At 51.0% G+C, this 23,405-nt stretch overlaps 1 protein-coding gene across 16 annotated transcripts in view; it reads left to right on the top strand.

The window, feature by feature from the left end:
• The window catches only part of TSPAN9 (tetraspanin 9), a 200,086-nt gene that overhangs the window by 109,518 nt on the left and 67,163 nt on the right, over nucleotides 1-23,405 (top strand). For 14 of the 16 annotated variants that reach the window (XM_072766223.1, XM_072766227.1, XM_072766226.1 and 11 more), the window contains one exon: nucleotides 6,304-6,383. In XM_072766223.1, the coding sequence (XP_072622324.1) occupies nucleotides 6,304-6,383 (80 nt within the window). Of the gene's footprint in view, nucleotides 1-5,401; nucleotides 6,384-23,405 lie in introns of those variants that run through there. The other 2 variants (XM_072766220.1, XM_025995399.2) reach the window with 2 other exon arrangements.

The following is a 23,405-nucleotide window of genomic DNA, read 5'->3' as shown; positions in this document are numbered from 1 at the left end:
AAGCGGTTTGGACACAGATCCATCTAGTCCCAAAGTTCAGAGAGTTCCCATGACATTACCTCACTAGAGCTTTGCTCTCCGTGGCTGGGTCGGGTGGTGGGTATGGCCAAGGGGTATTGACAGCATCTGAGCATATGCCATTGTTTCCCACAGAACTGGGCCTAGCTGGCCCACAGTCACTAGGGCATGTGGTTTGTGCTGAGTGGTGTTGGTCTTCCTGATGATCCTTTCCCCTGGTTCCTCATGATCTAGAAGCCTGGATTTCAGCACTCCTGCCTGGGTCATGAGTGGGTATGGTTGGTCTACAGCTGTGACCCTGTTCCCTCGGAGCTAACTGCCCACAGGGTCACATGCTCTGACCAGTGTGCTCACCTCTCATGTGTGGAATGTGGACACATGGCTGAGAGTCCCTTCACAGTCATGGTTTCTCAGTGGCAAGGAGTGGCCTCTGACAAGAGTTTATCATGCCAGCTCTTGGGCTCTGAGATGTGACCACAGTACTCAGGAGCTCACATGAGTTCCCCAGGGACTCAGCTGGAGGTGGACCTGCATTGTCCTTAGAGCTCCTCCAAAAGGCATGGCCCACCAGGGATGGGGAGGGGTCTGTGAGTAGCTTGGCCTCTGTCTGGTTCTCGTCAGTCTGTTTTCCCCTTCTTACCTTTCCTAAGTCTTCCTCCAAAATGGCCCTGTGATCCATAAGCTTATTTATCCATCTGTCCATTTCCTCACCCATCCCATGCTGCTCTGTGTGTTGTGAGTATGGCTGTGAAAAAAACAGTTGACCTTGTGGCCTTTATATTCTGTTATCTGTTGCTGGGAAATTTAAATTTCCTGAGTTCCCTCTTTAGGTTCTGATGGCTTCAGGTAGCCTGCTTTCCAGGAAAATTCCATAGAATTCTGGCTTGGGTCCCATCCTCTGGTTAATGAATTTGGGGCTCTCAGGCTATCCTTAGAGAGAACCTGGGACTTAGGCATGGTGGTCTTCCTTTCCCCTCTACCTACTGACACATTCTGAGTACCTTCCCTGTGGTGGTCATTGTGACAGGCCCCGTAGGTCAGGGAGGGCGGGGTGCAGGGATGATGTGATTCAGACACAGCCCCTCCCTCCTTTGGGAAGCCCAGTGCCCAGAGCAGAGGCATGTGGGTAAACTATAATTGCAGGCTGAACAAACAGCTGGGGACTCAAAGGAGGGAGGAACAAACCTCTCTCCAGAGAATGAGGTTCCCTGGGCCACCCTTGACACTGTCCTGAGCAATTCTTTTTTTTTTTTTTTTTTTAAAGATTTTATTTATTTATTTATTCATGAACGACAGAGAGAGAGAGAGAGAGAGAGAGAGAGAGAGAGAGGGGCAGAGACACAGGCAGAGGGAGAAGCAGGCTCCATGCAGGGAGCTGACGTGGGACTTGATCCTGGGTCTCCAGGATCACGCCCTGGGCTGAAGGCAGCGATAAACTGCTGAGCCACCCAGGCTGCCCTGTCCTGAGCAATTCTAACTGTGAACCTGCCACTGCAGCCAAACCCCATTTGTTTCTGTGTGTGTGTTTCTTTACAAGTCTCAGAAACTAAACCCATAAAAAATAGAACCACCCCTAGTTCTTTTTAACTCTGATCTTTTCACTGGCATTGTTAGTATCCTTCTTGAATCCTGGCCAAGTATGGGATCACATGACCTTGTAGCTGTTTAATTTCCCTGGCAAAGAGCCTTACCCCGGACTCGGGACCCTCCTAACCATTCCTCACCTACTGAGCCTTCATGCAAACATTGTGGGATATGGGCCCCCTGCTAGAGACTGCTCCAGCCTCCTTCTCTTTTGGCACCATTGGTAAATGGTTTGCTTAGCAATTAAGGCATTTTCTGTATTGCCAAAAAAGATCCCAATTTTAGAGTTTAAAAATTGGGTTGGCTTAAGACTCCTCCTACAGCGGTGGCCCATCTCACACACTACTTAGGATAGCAAGTGCCACCTCGTGTCTAACCTAAATTCTCAGTGAGGTTGAGCTGTTTGAAGCTTAGAGGTACAGCATACCTCATGAGCTGCACATGCTGCTGAACACAGAAATATTCAGAGCAGGTCAGGAAGGGGTTCTGTGTGGGCCCATCAGCTCTGATTGTGTGTGGGTGAGCGAGAGACCAAAGCTGATCTCTGGCTCACACTGCAGGCCTGAGAAACTCAGGAAGAGACAGAGAGAGCTTGGCATTTACTCTGAGCCCACATCTCCCCAGTTGCCAGTCAGTGGAGACTTTGCATGTTGATTTCACATATTCACTTCTGCTTCTCCCCTCTGGGAATTCTGTACTTGCTTCACTTTTTTTTGTTGTTGTTGTTGTTTAAAAAAAAAAAAAAGGGAAAGGCAAGGCAGCTCTGCCTTGTTCACATGCTCAGAGATCCTCAAGGGCAGGCTGTACCTTCCAGCTCCCCAGAACATGGCGAGTCAGGGAGGATCAGGAGTGGGCAGGGAGACATGGTGTCTCAGAGCACCTTTGCTCTCTGATTGTTATTTCTGTACCCACAATCTAAGATATTGGGGCAACCACAGCAGCTGATCTTACCTCTCCATGCTGCTGCAAGGCCCAGCTTCATAGGACACCAATTTTGTCATGTGCCTCCATTGCTTGGGGAGCTCCAGGGTGAAGTCCAGACTTTTTCCTGTGTCATGCAAAGCTGTGCACAGTAGCTCAGTTTGACTTCCAGGTACATTCTCTTGCTCCAGGCAGGCCTGGCTCCTCACTGCCCCCTCTGTGTACCATAGCCAGGCCTTCCTGGGATGCCTTCACACCTCCTGTCCCTGTCCACACCCACTCCAGGGGGTGCAAGGGACAGCTCTTTGATAGTCCTGTCATGGAACATGCTATATCGCTTTGCTTTGGGCTTCTCTGTGTACAGTCTTGAAGTGGGGGCAGAAGGCTTTTTTTTTTTTTGAGGTTCTTTTTTTTTTTTTTTTTTTTTGAGGTTCTTTTTTTTTAAATGAAGTCCTTTTATCTAGTGATCTCTCATCAGGACATAAAACTTCAGGTTCCCTGTTGTGCTTTTAAATTCTGCCTTTTAGACTGGAAGATTCCCAAGGTTGGGAACTAGATTTCTAGCCCAAGAGAGTAAAGAAACGGGCTTTGAAATTATACAGTTTCCTCATCTGTAAAATAGGGACAGTAACATCCCTATTCTGTAGGGTTGTCATGAGGACTCTGTGAGTTACTGTGTATAAAGCTGGGTAACAGTGAGGATTTGCAAATCTCTGTTGCTCTTACTATTTTGATAATGACTAAGCTGGGTTCCCGATGGACCATCATTGAACTTTGTTAATGGACTAAAGACCAGGACTTTAATGCCCTCCTGACAAGGATGAGCAGGAGTGAGCAGAACTCCTACACTGGGCGGCCTCCTCTCCTCTTACCTTTGCCCTTCACCATGGCCCACCAGGGCCTCTGCTGCTAAGGAAATAGTTACTGGCCTGAATCCACTTATAATCAGGAATGAAGGTGGAATGATCCAGGGACAATGTAGAGGCTATTCTCACTGAACAAGGTGTGAGTTGATGAAAGAAAAAAGAGAGAGAGAAGGTACAGAGGGCCAGCCTGGGAGGGCCTTGTGCTGACACAGAGTCTCTGTCTTAGGCCAGTGATACCAGGCCCTTGTATTTGCTCAGGGCTCAGACTGGTCTCATAGTTCACTTTATTCTCACGACACCCCTCAGAGGTAGGCTTTATTAATCCCCATTTTAAAGAGGAAGAAATGGTAGCTCCGAAAGGCAAACTACCTTGTCCTTGATCACACAGCTCAACATTGAGCTCAGAGTGAAAAACAGGTCTCCTGACTCACAGTCCAGCTGGTGAGTGATCTCTCCTGCATCAAAGAAGTAGTGTTATGAGAATGAAGTGGCAGCCGGGAGCCCCTGGAAGCTGGTCAGGCTGAAGAGGACAGAAGGTGTTAGCTCCCATCCAGGAGACCAAGGTGCCATGGTTTTGACAGTCACTGAATTTCATTGCTGGGCTACCCTCCCAGTGGGGAAGGGGCATGGAATAGTAACACCACTGCAGGTCCCTTTAATGAGGCTGAGCACTGGCACCCCTGCCTCTGAGCCAGTGAGGGTGCACTCAGCATGGGGCCACCACAGCTGACCTGTGATGAGGGTCTTCAAGTCCCTCTGACTGGAATTAATGTCCTCCTCCCTCTTGGCCATAGCCAGCTGTGTTCCTGCCCCTCGCCTCGGTGATTATGTTTCCATCTCCCTGGCTAGATTGTGTGTGTCTGAAGGGCAGGGAGCAGCACACCTTCTATCGGGCCCCATGCTCAGTACATAGCAGGTGTGGAAAAAAAGTCTGATGGGATCCGGGTTGGAGAGATCACACTGTGGGAGGGCAGGAATTCTTCTATCCAGCCATCCTTGTGTAGCGCCTCCCAGAGGCCAAGCCCGGTGCTGGGATACAGAGCCTGGTAAACACTGGGCCCTGTTCTCAGGGGGTCTCAGCACTCTCTTGCTGGTGGCAGAAAAGAGAGGTGGGCTCCTCACCTTCTCAAGTCTTCTAGTTTTGTTTGCTGACTATGGTAGCCCCGGATCAGCTGTGCAGACTTCTGCACGAGCCCAGGGGACACAGGTGCAGTGTTTTCCTGTCGGATGAAGGGCTCCTCCTGGCTGTTCCCGAGCCCCTGCTCTTGCCAGAGCATTCTTGGTGCTGTTTCCCTTGACCAGCCCCTTCTCCAAGAGGACTCCTACGTCACGCTTGGCAGGGGCGAGGCAGGACCCCACTTCTGCCACCTGCCCTTCTCGGCCCAGCTGGGGTCCCAGCCAGCGCCGCACCACCCCGGAACGCGGGGCGGTGGGGGCTGGGGGCTCGCGCAGCTGCAGGAGTCCTGCGGAGCCGCGTGTGTGCTGGGGCGTGCGCGCGCGCGCAGGGGGCGGGGAGGGCGGCGCGCGCCCCGCGGCGGCCCCAGGCGCCTTCCCCACACCTCGCGCCTCCCCTGCGGTCTCCTTTCCCAGCGGGAGCCAGATCCACGTGTGCAAAAGCGCGCGCGTGTGTGTGCGTCTGTGTGTGCGCGCGCTGGTGTGTAGCAGGGAGACCGCGCGCCTCGGGTCGGACGGGCCCCGGGTGCACAGGGGGCGGCGGCCAGCTCGCAATTGGCCGCGCTTCTTTCCTCCTCCTGTCCTCCCCAGCCCTGTTCTCTGGGTTCCTCGGGTCGTTGGTGCCTCCAGCCATTCCCCCTTCTCTCGCCGCCCCCTCTTCTCCCGTGGAAGAGGCCGGCGCCTTCCGGTGAAGGTTCTGGTTCACCCGCAGCTCCGGGGCCCTTGACATTTAGCGAGGGCTCGCGGCGCACCGGTGTAGGCACACAGCAGAACGCTAATCCTATTAAAGATAATGTGTCACTGGGGAGGGGGAGGCTGCCCGCCCCCCGGCAGGCCTAGTGTTCATTGGTCGAATGCAAAGCAGGGGGCGGGGCCGAGGCCGGGTTGGGGGCTCCCGGCGCTTTCGGAGTCGGGAGTCCGGAGTCGGGGCCGGGTTTCGCAGGGAAAGCCCAGCGGTGGCAGGGGGGCGGCTGCGGCGGATCCCTCGGCACTGCCCGCCGCGCGCCGGGGCAGCCCAGGGCCGGCGAGCGGCTCCGCAAAGTCGCGGGGCGCGAGGAGGCGGGGCGCCCGCGGAGTGGCGGGGCCGCTGGGGCTGCGCAGGGAGAGGTGTGCCGGGGACCCGGATCCCCGCGCCCTCGTGCCTCGCGCGGAGCGGCCAGTGCACCCGGGAGGCGAGCTGACGCTCCGGAGAGCCAAGGCGAATTGCAGCCTCCCGAGACCTCAAGTTACCCAGGCCAGCCGGGGCCGGAGAGCGCTCGCGAGCGCGCCGCCGCACCGCGGAGCCCTGCCGGGCCGGGAGCCGGGCGCCGGGAGCCGGGAGCCGGGCGCCGGGCGCCGTCCGAGAGGCAGCGGCCCCCGGGCTCGGGGTCTGGCGGCGGGGCTCCCCCGGCCCGCCCGCAGCCCGCGCCCGACTCGGGCGCCGCCTCCGTCCCACTCCGGGAGCGATGCCCCCCGCCCCTCGCGCCCCCCGGGAGCGACGCGAGCATGGAGAAGTCGAGTAGCGAGGATTCCTCGATCCGCCGGAGCCCGTCTGTGGACAGCAAGGACTCGGACTCCGCCAGGCCGTCCACCTCGGGCCGCGCGTTCGGCCGCGGCTTCACGGCCGGCGCCTTCTACGGCACCGCGGGCTCCCGGGGACAGAGCCGCGCCGAGGCTGGCGTCAAGGCGGACCAGTGCCATGCACCCAAAGGCAGCAAGTACGTCGTGTTTTACCTGGACCTGTCCTTTGTTTTTCTCCTAGAATTTAAGAAGTGCAACATGGCCAGGGGCTGCCTCTGCTGCTTGAAGTACATGATGTTCCTCTTCAATTTGATATTCTGGGTAAGTCCTTGCCCGAGTCTCCCTTTTGCCACCTCTCTCCGTTGCTCACGGTAGCGTGCTGCCCTTTCCCTCCGCGGTGCTGCATTGCCCTGCTTTCTGCACAACGGTAAGTGTGGGTTTTTTTTTTTTTTTTAAATCTCCCCCCCTTCATTCATCTTTCTTTCTCCTTGATGGCTGAATGGAGGCTCCGACTTGCCTATCTTCTAGGAGAGACTTACTCTACTCCTAGGTGGCTGGCAAAGTTTGCTCCCACCTCCTTCCCCTGTAAGAAACCCACACTGAAAGTGCCTTCAACTGGGTAACCTGCAGAAATAAGAGCGGGGCTGGAATATTTAATAGCTGTGACCTTGAGTTGAAGACAGGCACAAGAGCGGATGATTTTCGAGTTTCCTCTTGTATTGTTCCTGAATACACAAGACAATCTGCAGCGTTTTGTGGGCATGAGATGGGGGTGGGAGGGATGGTAGAAGTCACTTCCTCTCACTCCTTCAGTGAGTCGCAGGAGAGGGAGAGGAGCCCCGTCCCAAGTAGGGGGGGGGGAGGGGCAACGTTTGCTAGCCTGCAGATATGCCCCTGAGTTAGTTAGGGCTTGTGTGAAAAAGGAGAGTGTGGAAGGGATGCTGCCATCGGGTGGCGTGCAGCTGCTTTTGAGGGATTGCAGTCCACTGGGCAGGGAGCGGGCTGGCCATGTGCTCCCACCAAGGAATGCCAGCCAGCACTCCCAGGCTCTGGGAGCCTCAAAGACTGGAAGGGATAAGGAGAGTGCTCCTGTGCTCAGGGAGAGATGATTTTCTAGAGAAAGGGTCAGTGGGTGGGGCAATTTGGGATCTGAAGGCCACATGTGCACCCATGTGCAGGCGTGCATGAGAAATACAAGTTAGGCAAATTTTAAAACTTGGGAAATTCATATCTAATTGTTCTTTCATCCCGACTGCTGCCTCTGCCTTTCTTCACCGGAGCCCCAACGTAGTCAGCACAGATGTTTGGCTCTGCCCCAGGGCCTATCCTCCTGTCTGCAGGAGGCCCTCAGCTGCCCATAGTCCAGAAGGAGCACCGGGGGCAAGAGAAAGTCATTCACAGTGAAGCTGGGTAGATGGGGTTGTGCTTTGATGTTCAACACTTGTGTGGAGTGACCTGCTTTAACTGACAAACTTTTTTGGGTGTGTGTATGGGGGGCGGGGTGAGCTTTCCCACAGAAGGGAAGATCTCAGGGCTGGGTGGGAAGAAGACTGGGTCTAGTCTTGGTTCTGTTAGCTGCTTGTGTGACCTTGGGAAAATTGCTTTATCGCTTAAGGTCTGGGTTTCCTTTCCAGTCTTGAGGAGGAGGCTGTTGTGATGGTCTCCCTTATGTCTGACCTCATTGCAGGATGGGACATCCTGCATCCTCTCCTTCCCTCTGGGGAGGGAGTCCCCTTCTCAGCAGGGGGCCACAGGCTGCTGCTTCTCTTTTGAGGAGCCCAGTTTGAGATTGAGTTGGATTTCCCCCGTGTCTGCATGGTTTGGGGCCCTCCAGCTACTGCTGTTAGGATGTTACCTGTCCTGTGGTGAGGGTTCTGTGGAAACTGGGGCAGATCCATTGGAACGTCAAGAATGATGTCATGGCTGCCTTTGGGCAAGTACTCCTCCTTGTCCCCTGGCTCATTTGCCAGCATCAGTGTCCGCCAAGTAGTGGTGTTTATTCGTCTAGAGCCTGATGTACAAGAATGCTGCCTCACTTGCATTGTGGCTTCCTTCTCTGCCTCTGTTAATAATCTCAACCTACCTTTCTGCCTTGCCACACTCTGCATATCTTACCACTCACTAGAAAGTCCTTGGTCGGGATGCTCAGGCCTTGGCCAGCACTTCCCACTCAACTGCCCTCCTCCCCACCCCCACCCTGCCATCTGCTGGCCAGAGTAGATATAACTGCTTGTGGCTCCCTTCTCCAGTCCATCCTAGCTTGTTTTAGGGACCACCTCACACCTTGGCATAGTGGTCCATGTCCTACATGTTGTAGGCACTCATGATAAATTTGTGAGTGAATGAATGGATGGCCAGAGTGGTAAATCCACATCTTATTTGTGACAGGGATTTCCAAGTCCCACATGATAGGGAAGAGGAGTTCTCAAACTCGCCTGTGATGAAGGCTCTCCTAGCCACTTAGCTGTGGGGTGGCAAGCAACTCTTTTCATCTTCCCTTAAGACCTTGGCAGAGGTTAATGAGCTGACTGATGGAATGGTTTTATTTTTTTGGTTATAGTAAGATAATTTGTTGTCTCTTCCTAATTAGGAGGTACCTACTGTCCCTCTTCTACCAGGCAAGGAGTCTCTCTGAATCTCTGACTTTTCTGATTACTCAATATTTTTGGAATTTCCATGATGTGCTATGAGCTGGGGGAAATTGGATCTCAAAGACCCATTTCTCTTAGGCTAGTGAGATGATGAAATTAGGCATAGGCCTTAAGAAAGATGGAAAGTTAGCAGAAGAGAAATGGATGCTTGTATGTGTAGGAGTATTTGCCACTGTGTTCCCTGGAGGTGGAGAGGGTATAATATGGAGTTAGCTAGGATTTGGGCACAGGGCAGGTCACCACACTTCACTTGAGTGAAGATGTCATGCAAGCCTGATATGGGAAAGGGAACAGAGGAAAGAGCCAAGTCAGAAGAGAAAGGGTATTGGGCACCTGGGTGGATCAGTTGGTTAAGCATGTATCCTTGGCTAGGGTCGTGATCTTAGGGTCCTGGGATTGAATCCCACGCCGGGCTCCCTCTCCCTCTGCTCCTCCCCTCTGTTCATGTTCTCTGTCTCTCTCTAATAAATAAAATCTTTAATAAAATAAAATAAAGAGAAAAAAAGAAGAGAAAGGATGAAGATACTTAGGCCAAAGGCAGGTGGGGTAGTTGATGAGGCAGGACCGCTGGGATAACTCTGCTGCTTTCCAGTGCACACAGGAAGACTGGAGGTGAGTGAGAGGGTAAGGTTGAGGGAGGGATGCAGGGCTGGTCAGAGCCTGAGCCCTCTGGGACGCAGAGTAATTGTTAGGAGTGATGTAGCCATCACTTTTTTTAGTCTCCTGGCTCAGATCCCCAAAGGAGGCTTTTCTGGGGCATTAGAGTTGAACCTGAGGCCTGCAATCAATAAATAGAGATCTTCCTATAGATCCTGGAGCTACCTGGTAGCTCTCCAAACCCACCGCTGCTGCCACACCCCCCTGGCTCCTCGGAGCCCGCTGGGAGGATTCCCAGTTTGGAGGAGAGGTGCAGCTGTCTTACTGCACCCCCTCACAGGCCTAAGAATCCTGGAGCCTTGCCACTGGGTGGAGCTTCTAGGGTATTGCCTTTAGTGAGGTCCTGGGTGACGTCACTGGGGGCAGAGTGGAGGCGGGGCTATGTGGCCAGCGCTCCTCCTCCTTACCCAGAAGGCCAGTGATTTACAGGCTGCTGGGCGCTGCCTACTGGGGAGGGGGTGGCATCCAGGTTTGCTCCTGGCACCGGTGACTTCAACCAGATGGTGCTAGCACCCAGGACAGCATTTCTGAAAGCCCGATGGAGATGGTGGGGCTGGGGAGGTGGAGCCAGTGGTCATACCAGTCTGAGCCCCACCTCCTCTACCCCTGTTGTACCTGATCCTTGGGGCCCAAGGGAATGTTGGCTTCTCAGTGGCAAGGGGGTAGGAGGCCTGAATGGGCACAGCAGTTTCTCCATCCTGAGGGGCCTGTTCCTGCGTGATCAGACCCACTCTGCGGCATTCTCCCTGCCGTGGAAGGCACAGGGCAGCTCTCCCTCCATCGGCCCTATCTCTAAGTCCTCCTAGGCCATTTGGTGGAATACCTTTGGGAGAAATGAAGTGACTTGGAGCCCCTCCAGGAGGGCAAAGGAGGCTCAGAGCTTTAAACCCTGAGTAGGGGAGAGAGAGTATGGGGGTGGGCTTTGGGTGCTAGGGGCCTTTATCCCCTTCTCAGCACAACAGATCGTGATACCAGCCCAGCTCCTCCCAACCCAAATCAAGCTCCTGTCTGATATGGATGGGCTAGGGGTATCCAGGGGTTCCTGGCATAATTGCCACTCAGGATAATGGTCAGTTTTTATGCTTGCCAGCAGAGCTGTCCCATCACTTTAAATCATGGCTGGCAGAGCAGTGACATTCTGGCTTCATTGGAAAGTCTATTCCTTGTGGACTACTCCCTTAATAAAGGCCAATTAGCCAAGGAGGCAGTGTTCAGTGTGCCTGCTGGAGCAGCTAAAGGTTGGGACAGAGCTGCCACAGGTAGGGTGCTGGATGGAGGCCCTGATTAACCCCCTAAGTGGGGTCAGGCCTTTGTGGCTTGGCTCCTCATGGTCCATTCACTTGCCCTCTGGTGTAGGCAACTTGGTTAAGGCTGTCTAGCCACATCTGAGGCATGTGTTTGTTACTGGCTTGGCTGCATCATGAGTTCCTCTGTGGGTTCCCTAGCTCCTTGTTTGACCATGGTATCCAGGACATGGGTCTGTACACAACTGGTGTTAGATATCCTTGGGTGTCATAAGGAGTTGGTGGGATACCTTCTGCCTGGGAACAGAAGCGGTAAGTGGACTGAGGGGTCTGAACCGGGTCCAGACTGGTTTGGAACGTGGCCTCTCCAAGCAGGAGACTGGCTGATCTGGGCAGCAAGAGGCATTTAGAGGCTTCCTGAAATGCTCCGGTGTAAGGCACCAGGCCATCTCCCCTGTCTCTCACCTTCAGGGAGGGCCAGGTAGGGCTCTGCTTGGGGAAAGGGGGCTGGTGCTCTGAGACCCCAGGAAGTGGCCATGAGGGAATGCTAGCTTGGTGTTCACTTCCTTTCCAAAGCATTAAAAATTAAACTTCCTTGTCTTAATATCTATTTTTAAATCATGTCAGAGCCAGCACTTGTGTCAATCAAGAGGGGGTGGGGAGGAAGATGATAAAAGAGAGAAAGTCCCAGCTGAAACAGGGTGAGCCCTGTCACTACCTTAGGAAAGGGCCATGGACCTGACCTCCATTTTGCTGGCCTGCCAGTGAAGAGCCCAGAAAATACCACCGGCCTCTTCTGAGGATGGGGGCCTCGCCCTCCCCCTGTCACGCCTCTGTGTGCCTGGTTGCCCTTGGCTGAACTTGGCAGCAGTCTCTGGGGCTTGCTGGGCTGGTGGGGTCCCAATTGAGCCCATTCACTCATGCCACAACTATTTACTGAATGCTTGCTGCGTGCACAGGAGCCTCCAGTTGGTAAGAACAGGCTGACTGGGCTTGCATAGGGCAGATCAGCTTTCTCGGGCCAGGAAGTCGTGGAATCGAGAGGTCATCTGGACTCCTCCACCAAGCATTTGAACACAGGGCTACCCAGGCAGGGGTTAGAGCCGGGCCGTCACCCCTCCCCAGTGTTCTAGGGAGGGACAGTAGCAGGCCTGGACCCCGCCCTCCTGGGGGGCCTGACTTGACTTGTCCTCCCCTTTCCCCCACCCCCGTGTCTGACTCTCCCTCTAGAATGTTTGTGTCTCTCAGAAATAAATGAGAGGGAGAAAACCCAGTCTGTTTCCTTTAGGAGTTTCCTAGTTTGGAAAAAAGAATTAGTGAATTATGTGTCTTTCTGTTTCTTCTATTGAAAGGGCTAACTGAATGCACTGTGGTTGGTGTGTACTGGTACATTGATTGAGCACCTGCTGTAAGCCAGGCCCTTGAGCTGCTCAGAATCCCACGGAGGAGTCAGACACACAGACAATTCTAGTTCTGAGCAGTAGGTGCTCAATAGTTACTTAATAGAGTAGTTAATACTGCTTGGTAGAGAGAAAACATAAAGATAACAGGGTAGATTTTGAAGGATGAGAGTTTGCTGGATAGATGAAGACGGGGTTCCAGGCATAGGACAAGGGTGGAGAGAGACAGAGACAAGTGCCCAGGGAGAGCTTGTGGTGAAGTAGCAGGGAAAGAGCCTCCTGCACACGTGAAATGGGCTGGACCCAGGGAAACAGAGGGTGCTGTGAGTCTGGGTGCCTGTTGTGGATGGCTTCCAGGGTGGGGAGTTTGGCATGGCTTCCGAGGATGAGGTGGCCCTGCCCTACCATGAAGCTTGCAGCAGTGCCTGTGGATGCCCTTTACTTTGTCCCCAGGGCTCAGAGGAAAGGGGTATTTGGTTTTTCTGGCAGTGACCACCATGACAGGTCTTGCTGTGTCACTCGGGCTGCAAGCTGTTGCTGTAGGTAATCCAGCTTACAGAGATGCCCCTGTTCTTCCCCCCCCTTCCGGCCTCTCTCTTCCAGCTGCGATATGCCCGCTTATTTGGTTCCAGTTAGGAAGCTTTGAAGCTGAGCTAAACCCGTCGGGCAGAGTTAAGTCTTCTGAGCCAGCTTTGTCCCTGCTCACATTTGAAAGCTAATCTACCAGCAGAAGTGCTGGGGGGTTGGGGCAGGAACATTACAAGTGGCACATGATCTGGAGGGTGAACGGATCTGCAGCTGGGGGGAGCAGGACAGGGTAGAGTTAAGACTTTTGCTCCCTGCTCTTTCTCCAGGTAGTCATAGGCTTCGGGTGATACCTGAAATACCTCTTAATGGCATAATGTGCTTCCATCTGGATAGGCTCCACCTTCTCTCTCTTTTGGGCTCCAGCAAGCTTTGAAGGCTCTCAGGGGACCTGGAAGAAGCCCTTGGGAGGGAAGGCTGCAGGATTTCAAATCTTCTCCCTTGTGTTGGGTGGCTCCGTGCATTGGGTTGTGCAGGGAGGTCCTGTTTTAGTGACAGGGTGTGACTGGCCAAGAAGAACAGAGACTTGGCATCTGCCTTCGGAGAGCTTTCTATGGACTTGGAGGGTTCTTCCTGAAGTTGTAGATTCAAATCAACCAGATACCTTTCTTACATGAACAGAGACCAAGTCTCCCTGCCTGCCTCTCCCTCCCTCCTTCCCTCCTTCCCTCCCACTGACCCACTGAGTCAGAGTCTCCAGGAAGGAGGCCTGCGTCTTGAAGGTTGCCTTACCTCTTGGTGTCTGGATTTTCTCATGCTTGATTTCTCAACTATCTTCCAGGGCTGATGAGGCCCGCATGAGGCTATGTGTGCGTTCTGTAGGTATGCTGCTTAGCGAGATGTGGACATGCTAGAGGCACAGGTAGCCCCTCTCACAGAGTCAGATGCCCAGAGGCTTGAGCAACAGTGCTGAGCAGTGCTTGGGAGCCCTATGAGGAGCCTCATGTATCTCTTTAGGCTGGGAATTGTTCTGGGATGTCTTCTGGTCTTAGGGATATGTGGTAGAAATGGGGATCAGGGGATCCCTGGGTGGCGCAGTGGTTTGGCACCTGCCTTTGGCCCAGGGCGCGATCCTGGAGACCTGGGATCGAATCCCACGTCGGGCTCCCAGTGCATGGAGCCTGCTTCTCCCTCTGCCTGTGTCTCTGCCTCTCTCTCTCTCTCTGTATGACTATCATAAGTAAATAAAAAAATTAAAAAAAAAAAGGGGGATCAGTAAAGTTCAGCCAGATCTGTTGGGATGGAGGATGAGAATGGAAGGTGGTGGGTGAGGGGTGTGGTCTCAGATCCCAAGGCTTGCGGTTGCACCTGCCACTTTGTACACTTATCTCTGGCCTTTCCAGGTAAGGTGGTCCACACCTTGCCCCAGCTTCCCTTTGCTGCTGCTGCGATGAATCAGGCCAGGAGCAGGCCAGCTGGGCCAGTGGTCATATTGCAGGGTCCTCATGGGGCCTCTGCCCTGGGTGCTCCACGGGCAGGTCTCTCTCTCTGGCACACTCAGTGTTGGACTCTGCTGGGCATTTTGGCCTGTTACCCGAGCAGACTAAAAGATCATGTGGGGCTCCAGGTCCAGGGCACTTTACTAATGAGAAAAACCATCACTTACTTTCTTTTTTAAACGTTGGAATATATTGTGTAAATTCATGTAGTTTAAAAAATTACATAAAGAACACATACCACTGTTTATCTTAAGAAATAAAACACCAGCTATACCCATGTAGCCTTCCTGAGCATGCCCCCAGCCTGTCCTCTAAAGAGAACCATTATCCTGAAATTTTGTGTTAGGTATATTTCTTTATAATTTTTCCACATATGTAAGCATCCTTAAATGCCGCATCATTTGATTTGGCCTGTTTTAAAACTTTTGATAAATGGAATCCTCTGATATATATATTTATATATGTATATATATATATAGAGAGAGATAGCAACTGCATGCATGAGCCTGTGCGTGGGGGCAGAGAGCAAGCGAGCGAGCGAGAGAGAGAGAATATCTTAAATAGGCTCTATCTCACAACCTTGACATCATGACCTGAGCCAAAATCAAGAGTTGGGCACTTAACCAACTGAGCTACCCAGGCACCACTGAATTTATTTTAGTTCAGTATTACATTTATTGATTCATTCATGTCAATGTGTGGCCATCGTGCACTTATTCCATGTTCCATTATCATTCCTCTGATAAGCATTTGGATTATTTCCTTCTTTTTAAACATGCTCCGGTGAACATTCTTTTGCAAGGCTCCTGGTGTACATACACAACGGTTTCTCTGGGACATTGCTTCTGGAAGTATCTGTGAAGGAGCCACTTTTTGACTTCCAGCCGCTTTTGACAGCTCTGCTGCGCATGACTAGTACACAGCTCGAACTACAGGCAACTCCCCTACATCCAGACAAGTTCACTGGTCCTGTGCCTGAATATTCTGGCAATATCAAATTGCTATAAAGTTCTGAAGTATTAAGCATTTCTATGGACCATACTTTCAGGAGAACTGCTTTAGAGTACATAGCAAGGAATGGCATTGCTAAGTTCTAGGGTCTGTGCATTTCTGCTTGACCCGATAATGTCATATTGTTTTCCAAACTGGATGTATCAATTGACACTTCTACCAGTGGAACAGAAAGTTTTGGCCTTCTCCAATATAGTGGCTGTAAAATGCTGTATTATGTTTTAAATTTGCATTTCCCTGACTAAAAGTGTACATCTCTTCATAGGTTTATTAGCCATTGTTTTCCTATGAATGTCTGTTTATGTTTTTGTCCATTTTCCTATTGAGTTACTTGATTTTTTTCTATTATTTTTTAGGAGTTTTATTATGTTTTGAAGACTAATCTGTTGTCTGTTAAGTGTACCATAAATACAATCTCTATCTTCCAGTTTATAGGTTGTCTTTTTACATTCTTTACAGGGTCTTTTATTTTTTTATTTTTTAAATTTTTTTTAAAGATTTATTTATTTATGATAGAGAAAGAGGCAGAGACACAGGAGGAGGGAGAAATAGGCTCCATGCTGGGAGCCCGACGCAGTACTCGATCCCAGGACTCCAGGATCGCGCCCTGGGCCAAAGACAGGCGCTAAACCTCTGAGCCACCCAGGGATCCCCTTTACAGGGTCTTTTAATGAACAGAAATTGTTTATTATAATGTAGTCAAATTTATTGTCTCTTTTCTTTGCTAGATTTTACTTTTTTTACATATTGTTTAAAAATACAAAATATCTTGTGGATGTCTTTGTATTGCTCATAATAGGACAGTGCTTGTCACAACGTAATAGGCATTCATGAATTTTTTAATAAATGAGTCAATGATTAAAGGTAACCTTTATTTCCAAAAGTTATTCTTTTACCATTTAAGTCCTTAATATGTCCAGAATATATATTTGCGTGTGATGTGAGGTAGGGCTCAATTTCTTTTTTCCCTATATACATATCAGTTGTCCTAGCTCCAGTGATTGGATAGTCTCCCCTTCCCTTCTGACATGTAATGCTACCTATGTCTTTTCCATGGCACAATTTATTTATCCCTGTGTCACATTGTCTTAATTACTGCAACTTTACAATGAGTCTTGATATTTGGCAGGGCAAATCCTCTCATCTGATCTTTTTCCAGAATATTTTGGCTGTTCTTGGCCCTTTGTTCTCAAAAGAGATTTATGCAAACATAAATTTTGGAATCAGTTTGTCTAGTTTCACCAAATATCAATTGATTAGTCAATCACTTCTCCCCATCCTCCACCATGCAAGCCCTGCTGGTAGTTGGATTGGCTTTGCTTTGAGTCTGTTGATCAACTTGAGGAGAATCACTATTTTTGTATTTCCATTCATGAATATAAATTGTATTTTAGTTGCATGTTTCTATTCATGGACATGGTATACCTCATATATTAGGCCTTATTTAATGTCTTCCATAACGTTCCATAACGTTCTCCATGAAGGTCTTACACATCTTTTGTTACGTAAAGACTTTTGATCTTCTATCCTTTGATACCCCCACCTTCCCCTCAGAGTGCAGCAGAACTTCTGTACACAACAGGACAGAGAAGGGTAGAGCACCAGGAGGACACCGGCAGTCCTTCTAGCCACTCCTCCTCATGGTATGGTGGGGCTGAGTAGTTGGCCAGGCATGGTGCTGGGCACTTCCCTAGGTTGCTTTGTTACCTTATCGACTCTCCACAGCACCTGATGAGGAGAGGTAGGATTATTGTCATTTTGTCTCCAAGGAGTTGTAAGCTCTGGCTGGCAGCTTAGGAATTTTGTGCCAGATCAGAACTGGAAAGTGACAGAACTGGGATTTGAACCTAGGTTCAGAGCCCGTATTCTTTATATGACTGTCTCTGGGAGGTCATCCTGATCCAGTTCCTTCATCTGCTAACTTTAGCTTGTGCTTTTCTTGGATCCATGCTTCCAATTTGGTGCGGTGCAGCCCTGTAATAACAGGATCAGAGTTATGCATATTTGGATATAACCTATTGATGGTTTGTGCCTCCCCGCTCCCAGTCCCAGCCCCAAATGGAAGTGGATCAGGAGGTGACCACCTAGTGATCATCAGGGCCTTTCTCAGATCAGTAGATGGTCAGTTGTATACAGTCTAGGTTTTCAAATCTATTTTTGTGCTTTTTATGAGAGTACCCCAGAATGAAGACTGTTTTCTTCACAGCTTCCCAATAGCATGACCCTGCATATTGTGCTATTGAATAATTCAGATCCTACTCACCTCATTGTGGCAGGGTTTACCATATGGCAGAGTTCTAACCATATGGTCCTGCTTTTATGTTTTGTATCTTGTGCCCCACTCTGCTAGCATCTTCTAGGCACTTTAAATCATCACAGCTACCATGAGTGGGCAGTAGTACCTGTGTGTTAATGAGGACATGAAGCTAGAGGCATTTGTCACCCAAGGCTGTGAGCAGGAGAAGGTGAGTGTAAGGGACCTTCATCTTATAACCTTGCCTCGCTTGCTTGTGATGGGTGCTTAGTAAATATGTGTTGGCCTCTGGGCTGACTGAACTGCACCCCTTTACCCTTAGGTAAAGGGGGCTTGGGCAGGCTAATAATGGGATGCCTCTTGCAAGTGATACTGTTTGAATACGATTGGGGTTTACCTAAAGGAAAGGCTCCATGCTGTGGGGGAGCATACTGGCCCCCAGTTGGAATATCTTGCTTAGCCATATGGGACTTAGGCAGCCATACATACTCACTGCCTTGGAAGGAGGCTTTGTGACCAATGCCTCATCACAGCAAGGCCTTGATGGGTGTCACCCTGCACAGTGGTTCATCAGTGTGTTCTTTTTTGTGTACAACATTCTCCCTGAGAACTCCATGGAAAATACTGTTGCCTCCATTGTTTTAGTTCCCAGAGATGCTGCAGACTCATGGGGTTTGGTGCCCTGGCACTTGGCTGGCCATTTTGCCCTGTGATCAGGTTCTGGGTAGGCCCTTGGTGGTGTTACTTTGTTACTGCACGATGAGTGATGAGCACTTGGAAAATGCCATCTGTCACTGTATGCCTCAGTTTCTCTTCCTGGTGGGGAGTTAGAAATTAAGTGGGATGGTCTGAAAAATGATTTCTGGTGTGAGGGAGAGGTGGGAAGAACCTATGAAAGGGAAAGCACGATTAGATTTGTCCTTTGGAAGAAAAGGAGACGAGGGAGCAGTGGGTTTAATTGTATTTCTGTCCATGTCAGAGCCTGCAGCTATGTGTGAGGGGAGCTTCCAGCCACATTAGAACAGAGAACCCCAAAATGCAATCCTGCTTGGTCATGGAAGGCTTGGTCCCATGTGCCCAGCCAGGGCCTCTATGTGGCTGAGGCTCAAGTGGAGCGGCCCTGCCCACTGCTCATCCTCCCCCAGGATCTGGGTGGAGGGCACCCTTTCAGACTTCTCTGGGTCTGGGACCCCATGGTGGCAGAAGAGATATGCTGCTTGCCAGTGGAAGCCAGCAGGGCTGGAGTTGGAGCAGTCAGCAGGCATCTGTCTCTGGGTGAGGAGTCCATGGGTAAGCATAGACAGTGAGGCAGGCTTCTGAGGGGCTTTTCCTTCTCTTTTGCTGGTCTGGTTCTGCACTTGTGTCTTCCCCTTGGGTACCTAAGCTGTGAGTTCTCAGAGCTCCCTGTGCCCCCCTACACACGAGCACGGACATGTAGACATTATATGTATGCATGTGCATGTGTGCATATAAACACATATATGGCATGTATATGTACACATGTATATGTGTATACATATATAAACATGTAGAAACATTTTCATTGTGTGTGTGTTTATTTATATATATATAGTTGACCCTTGAACAACACAGGTTTGAACTGTGCAGGCCGATTATTTATTTATTTATTTATTTATTTATTTATTTATTTATTTATTTATAAAAAGATTTTATTTATTCATGAGAGACAGAGGCAAAGATATAGGCAAAGGGAGAAACAGGCTCCCTCTGGGGAGCCTGGTGTGGGACTTGATCCCAGGACCCCCCGGGATCATGACCTGAGCCAAAGACAGATGCTCAACCACTGAGTCACCCAGTGTCCCTGTGGGGGTCCACTTACATGCACATTTTTTACGGTACTGTAAATGTATTTTCTCATGATGTTCTTAATATTTTCTTTTCTCTCACTTTAGTGTTAGAACACAGTATATGCTACATGTACAAAATACCTGTTGATCAACTGTTTATGTTGGTAAGGCTATTAGTTAAGTTAGTTAAGTTTTGGGGGAGTCAAAATTTATATTCAGGTTTTTTGTTTTTATACATGTATAAGATACATTTCTATTAATAATAGTATTTTGTTCTATATGTTCTATGAACAATTTCTGTGAATTAATAACCACAGTGTACTGTAATTAATACACTCTGGAAAGACACATGTATAAAAGGTCTTCTTGATAATTCTAGTAGCATATTTAAATATGTACAGTAATATATATGCAAATTCTTGACTGGGGGAGGATTGGTGGTGTTCAAGGGTCAATTGTGAATGTGTAAATTTAGATTCCCTCCAAGTGCTTGTGACCCTTGGGTATAAGCCGGCGTCCTCATTTTCAGCTTCCCATTTCTTCAATGGCTTCTGGGGGCTTGTAGGTTGTGAGCACCACACATCAACCGTGGCAAACTTAAGAACACCTGTTTATCTCTGTCTCTGGTCTCAGCCCAGCAGTGTTGTTTTGCATTTGGGGGCAAACCACTCTGGCAGGCGCTTGTTTTCAATGGCCCAGCCTTCTTTTCCCTTCTCTTGCTATCTACACCCTTGTGTTTCTGTCTGATACTGATCTTTCAGTATCTGTGAAGAGACAAGGTTAGCTCATAGGCTAGAAAGGAAAGCTGAGCCACAGGCCACATGCAGGGAAAGGAGCCAGAGCCACTCTGGGTGTCCAGGTACCAGGAGCTAATGATGACCTTGGTCACATGGACTCTGTTTCAGGCCCATGGGGCTCACTGTTCAGGAATAGGCTTCCCAGGACAGAGGGACTGAGGCTATTACTGGCCAGGGCTGAGCAGAGCATCCTGATGGATGGGACAGGGCTGTATGGACAAGAAGGAGGAAAACTGCCCAAAAGAAAACAGAGGTGCTGACACCAAAAGAAGGAGCAAAAGCAGAAATGGTAGATATTTGCTCAAGTGGTTGGCCTCCCAAATGCCAGATGCCACTGCCAGATTTGCTCATCCCCTGGAAGTATCCTCCCCACCTCCTGGGGGGAGAAGTCAGGAGCAGATGGGGGAGGCTAAGACCTCCCCTCTCCTCCCTGCCACCCAGCAGCTCTAGCTATGTTTGCACGTCCACCACGACTGCCTCTGGGGGAGAGATTTGGGCAGCCCTGGTGCTGTCATCTGCTTTCTGCCTGGCTATGCCATCTGGGTATGTCTGAGTGGCTCAAGGCTAGATTTTCCAGCTTCCCCAGAACCAAGATGCCTTTGGGGCATCTCCCAGCAAACCATGTATATAGATTCCAATGTGTCAGTCCCTTTCCATACCCATCTCTGGTGACCACTGCTGGATCTGCAGGCAGGGCCGGCTGATGCTCTAGGGAATGTGTGTATACGATGCTGCTTCCACTTTTCAGCCCTGCCCTGGAGTTTCCTGACATTCCTCAGTCCCCAATCTCTGAATTCCCCAAAATGGGTTCTGAGTGATCAGCAAGTGAGTCCTGAGTTGTTACTCATGGTTCACTAAACCCATGCTACATGTTGTAGGGGGACAAGAGCACACCACGTCCCTGCTCTCAAGAGGCTTGCAGTCTAGCTGGGAAGAGCCAGCTGCTGTCACGGTGTGCAGCAAGGCAGTGCAACGTACCAGGGGGAGCACACATACATGGCCGACCGGTCCAGGGTTAGTGCATTTTACAGACATCCTCAATGTTCAGTCTGTGGGCTACTCATCCAGGATCCTAAGGCAGCAGGGACTTAGTTGAATAACTGACGTTAGGGTTCCTGTGCATGGCCTCTCGCACACAGTGGGCACCTGTAAACAGTTCATGTTATTATATAACCCAGTGTATTTCCCATTTGCCTTGGCTTCCTGGGAGTGTGAACTGGGATGGCATCAGGTTGTTCAGGTGGATGGCTAGGTGGACAGGGAAGGCTATGTGCAAGAGGCAGGACTTGAGCTGATCCTTGACAAAAGAATGGTATTTAGCCACCTGGTGAGGAGGAGGCATGGCCTTCCAGGTGTGCCTGAACATGGGGAGAACGGGGACCAGAGGCTAGCAGGGTGAGAACCTGAGGCAGGACCTCACACTCAAGCTCACCACGGCCGTGTGTACAGACCTGATGAGTGAGAGGAGTGCAGGGGACTGTGCGGTCTTCTAGCAGATGCATGGGAGGGCGGGTACCTCTCCGGGATGGAAGAGGACACTGCATACTGAGTACCTGCTGTGCCCCAGCTAGCACCATGCTAAGTGCTCTCCTGACCATGGAGGACAGTGTCAGGATGTCCCTGTCCAGCACCTGCCCTCTGTCTTCTGAGCAGAGCAGGCTTTTTGGCAGAGGCAGGCTCTCAGGGTATTCAAGGGCAGGAAGGAGAGGACCTGAGGAGCCAGAGGATGGAAGATGTACAGCTGGGGAGAAGGCAGGGAAGGGGAAAAAGTCAGGTGAAGAGGTTCTGGACCAGCAAAGGTGAGATGGAGAGGGTGGAGGAGATGGTGGCAGAAAGTTAGGTAATATCTACAGCCAGGGAAAGGGGCGAACACAGAGGGTTTTGAACCAGATTGTGGTGGGCAAGGGGTTGCTTCAGTAGAGCTGTTTGCTTGTCATTGAGGATCCCTTTAATGGTGGCACTTTGGGTGGTACCTGGCAGAGCTTTAGAGACTGCCAGGTGGAAGGTCTACGTACATAGTACCCTGAGTTTTGGAGAACATGGTGAGCCTGGGCTGGGCTGGGCTGGCAGGGGGTTAAAGGAGACCACAGTGGCTGACCGAAAGATCCCAAGCCTTCTGTGGTCCATCCAGTGAGAGGCAGCCCCTAGTGTGTTCTCTCTGGGAGTTCAGGTGTGCTCTGAGGCCTGGCTGTGACACCACCCCCTCCCACAAGGGAGGCATCCCCTGCTTGTGGGCAGGAGCTCATGGGACCTAAATTAGAGTGACAGCTTGTCAGGCCAAAGAGCCTGGGTTCCGGCCAGAGCTCTCTGATGTCTGAGCCATTTAGGACACCCATCATGACTGGTTCTTGGGGCCTGGGGGCCTGGCAGGGGGGAGATTAGGGGAATGGGGGGGCAGGAAGGGAGGAGCGGTGATGCTGTCACACGAGGTGCTTGATTTGTTACCATTTATGGCAGCCACTGAGGAGGGCGTGAGGCCCTGGTCCCTCCCCCCTGCCTCAAGCCCCCCTTTGTCTGCCCCTTTCTCAGCCTGCCTGGTGGGAGGAGGGGAGTCTGTGTGAAAAGTGCATGTTTCATAAAAAGCCGCTCTGTAGAGGGCGGCGGGTCTGAATCAGGAACTGTAGGAGGAAGATTGACAAGATTCTCAGCATTGCTGATTTGTTTTCTCTCTTCCTTCTTGAACAGGGCTCCTTGGAATGGTTGGGGTTGGGGGCCAGGGTGGGTTGGATGACCCCTCCAGCAGCTTGAAAGATTCCAGTGGGCCCAGCGATTGATCTTATCCTGTATCTCCTCCCCTTTTCTAGAAATGTAGGAATCCCGCTTTTCACGGGTGCCATCCACCAGCTCATTGTCAGTTGTGCTTGGGATCGGGGTGGCGGAGCGGGAAAGAGCAGGGGTTGGATCACCAGACCCCTGATTTCTGAGTCCCAGCTGTGTTGGTAACTGGCCGTGTGACCCTGGGCAAATCACTTCCTTTCTCTGGGCCTAAGTGTCCACATCTGGATAATAGATTTATCTCTAAGGTCCCTTTGGGCTCTGACATCCTGTGATTTTATACATTTCTTCTGTTTCCTTGGTGTTTTCAGAGAGCTGATGATTCTTGAGATACCTTATCTTCCTTTCCTCCTGGTAGCCTTGGTCGAGTGAGGAACCAAGGGATGGTTCCTTGACTTCTTGCAAGTGGGGCAACTGAGGCCAGACTGAGGGAGGACCCACTGAGCCGGGCTGGGTGTGTTCATGGTGTGCTGAAGCTCTCTACCTGAACCTCACAAAACTGCCCCAGATTCAGCTCTGCCAGGAGGCTCATCTGCTGGCCACTAGCAGCTCCTCTGCTGTGGGGCAGGCTGGGTATGGGCACGGGGGGCTCCCAGGTTCCAGACTGGATGTTCCCCAGCAGGCTTTGGCTCCTTGGGCTTTGGTTCCCCTGCTCAGGGGCAGGCAGAAAATCTCCCCTGCTACCTATTTCCCCACTTCAGGGTCGTGGCTGGGTCTGAGCA

The sequence above is a fragment of the Vulpes vulpes genome, chromosome 8, assembly GCF_048418805.1.
Source record: "Vulpes vulpes isolate BD-2025 chromosome 8, VulVul3, whole genome shotgun sequence".
Taxonomy (NCBI): domain Eukaryota; kingdom Metazoa; phylum Chordata; class Mammalia; order Carnivora; family Canidae; genus Vulpes; species Vulpes vulpes.
The sequence above is the reverse complement of the archived record's forward strand: the minus strand, read 5'-3'. Positions and strand labels throughout refer to the sequence as shown.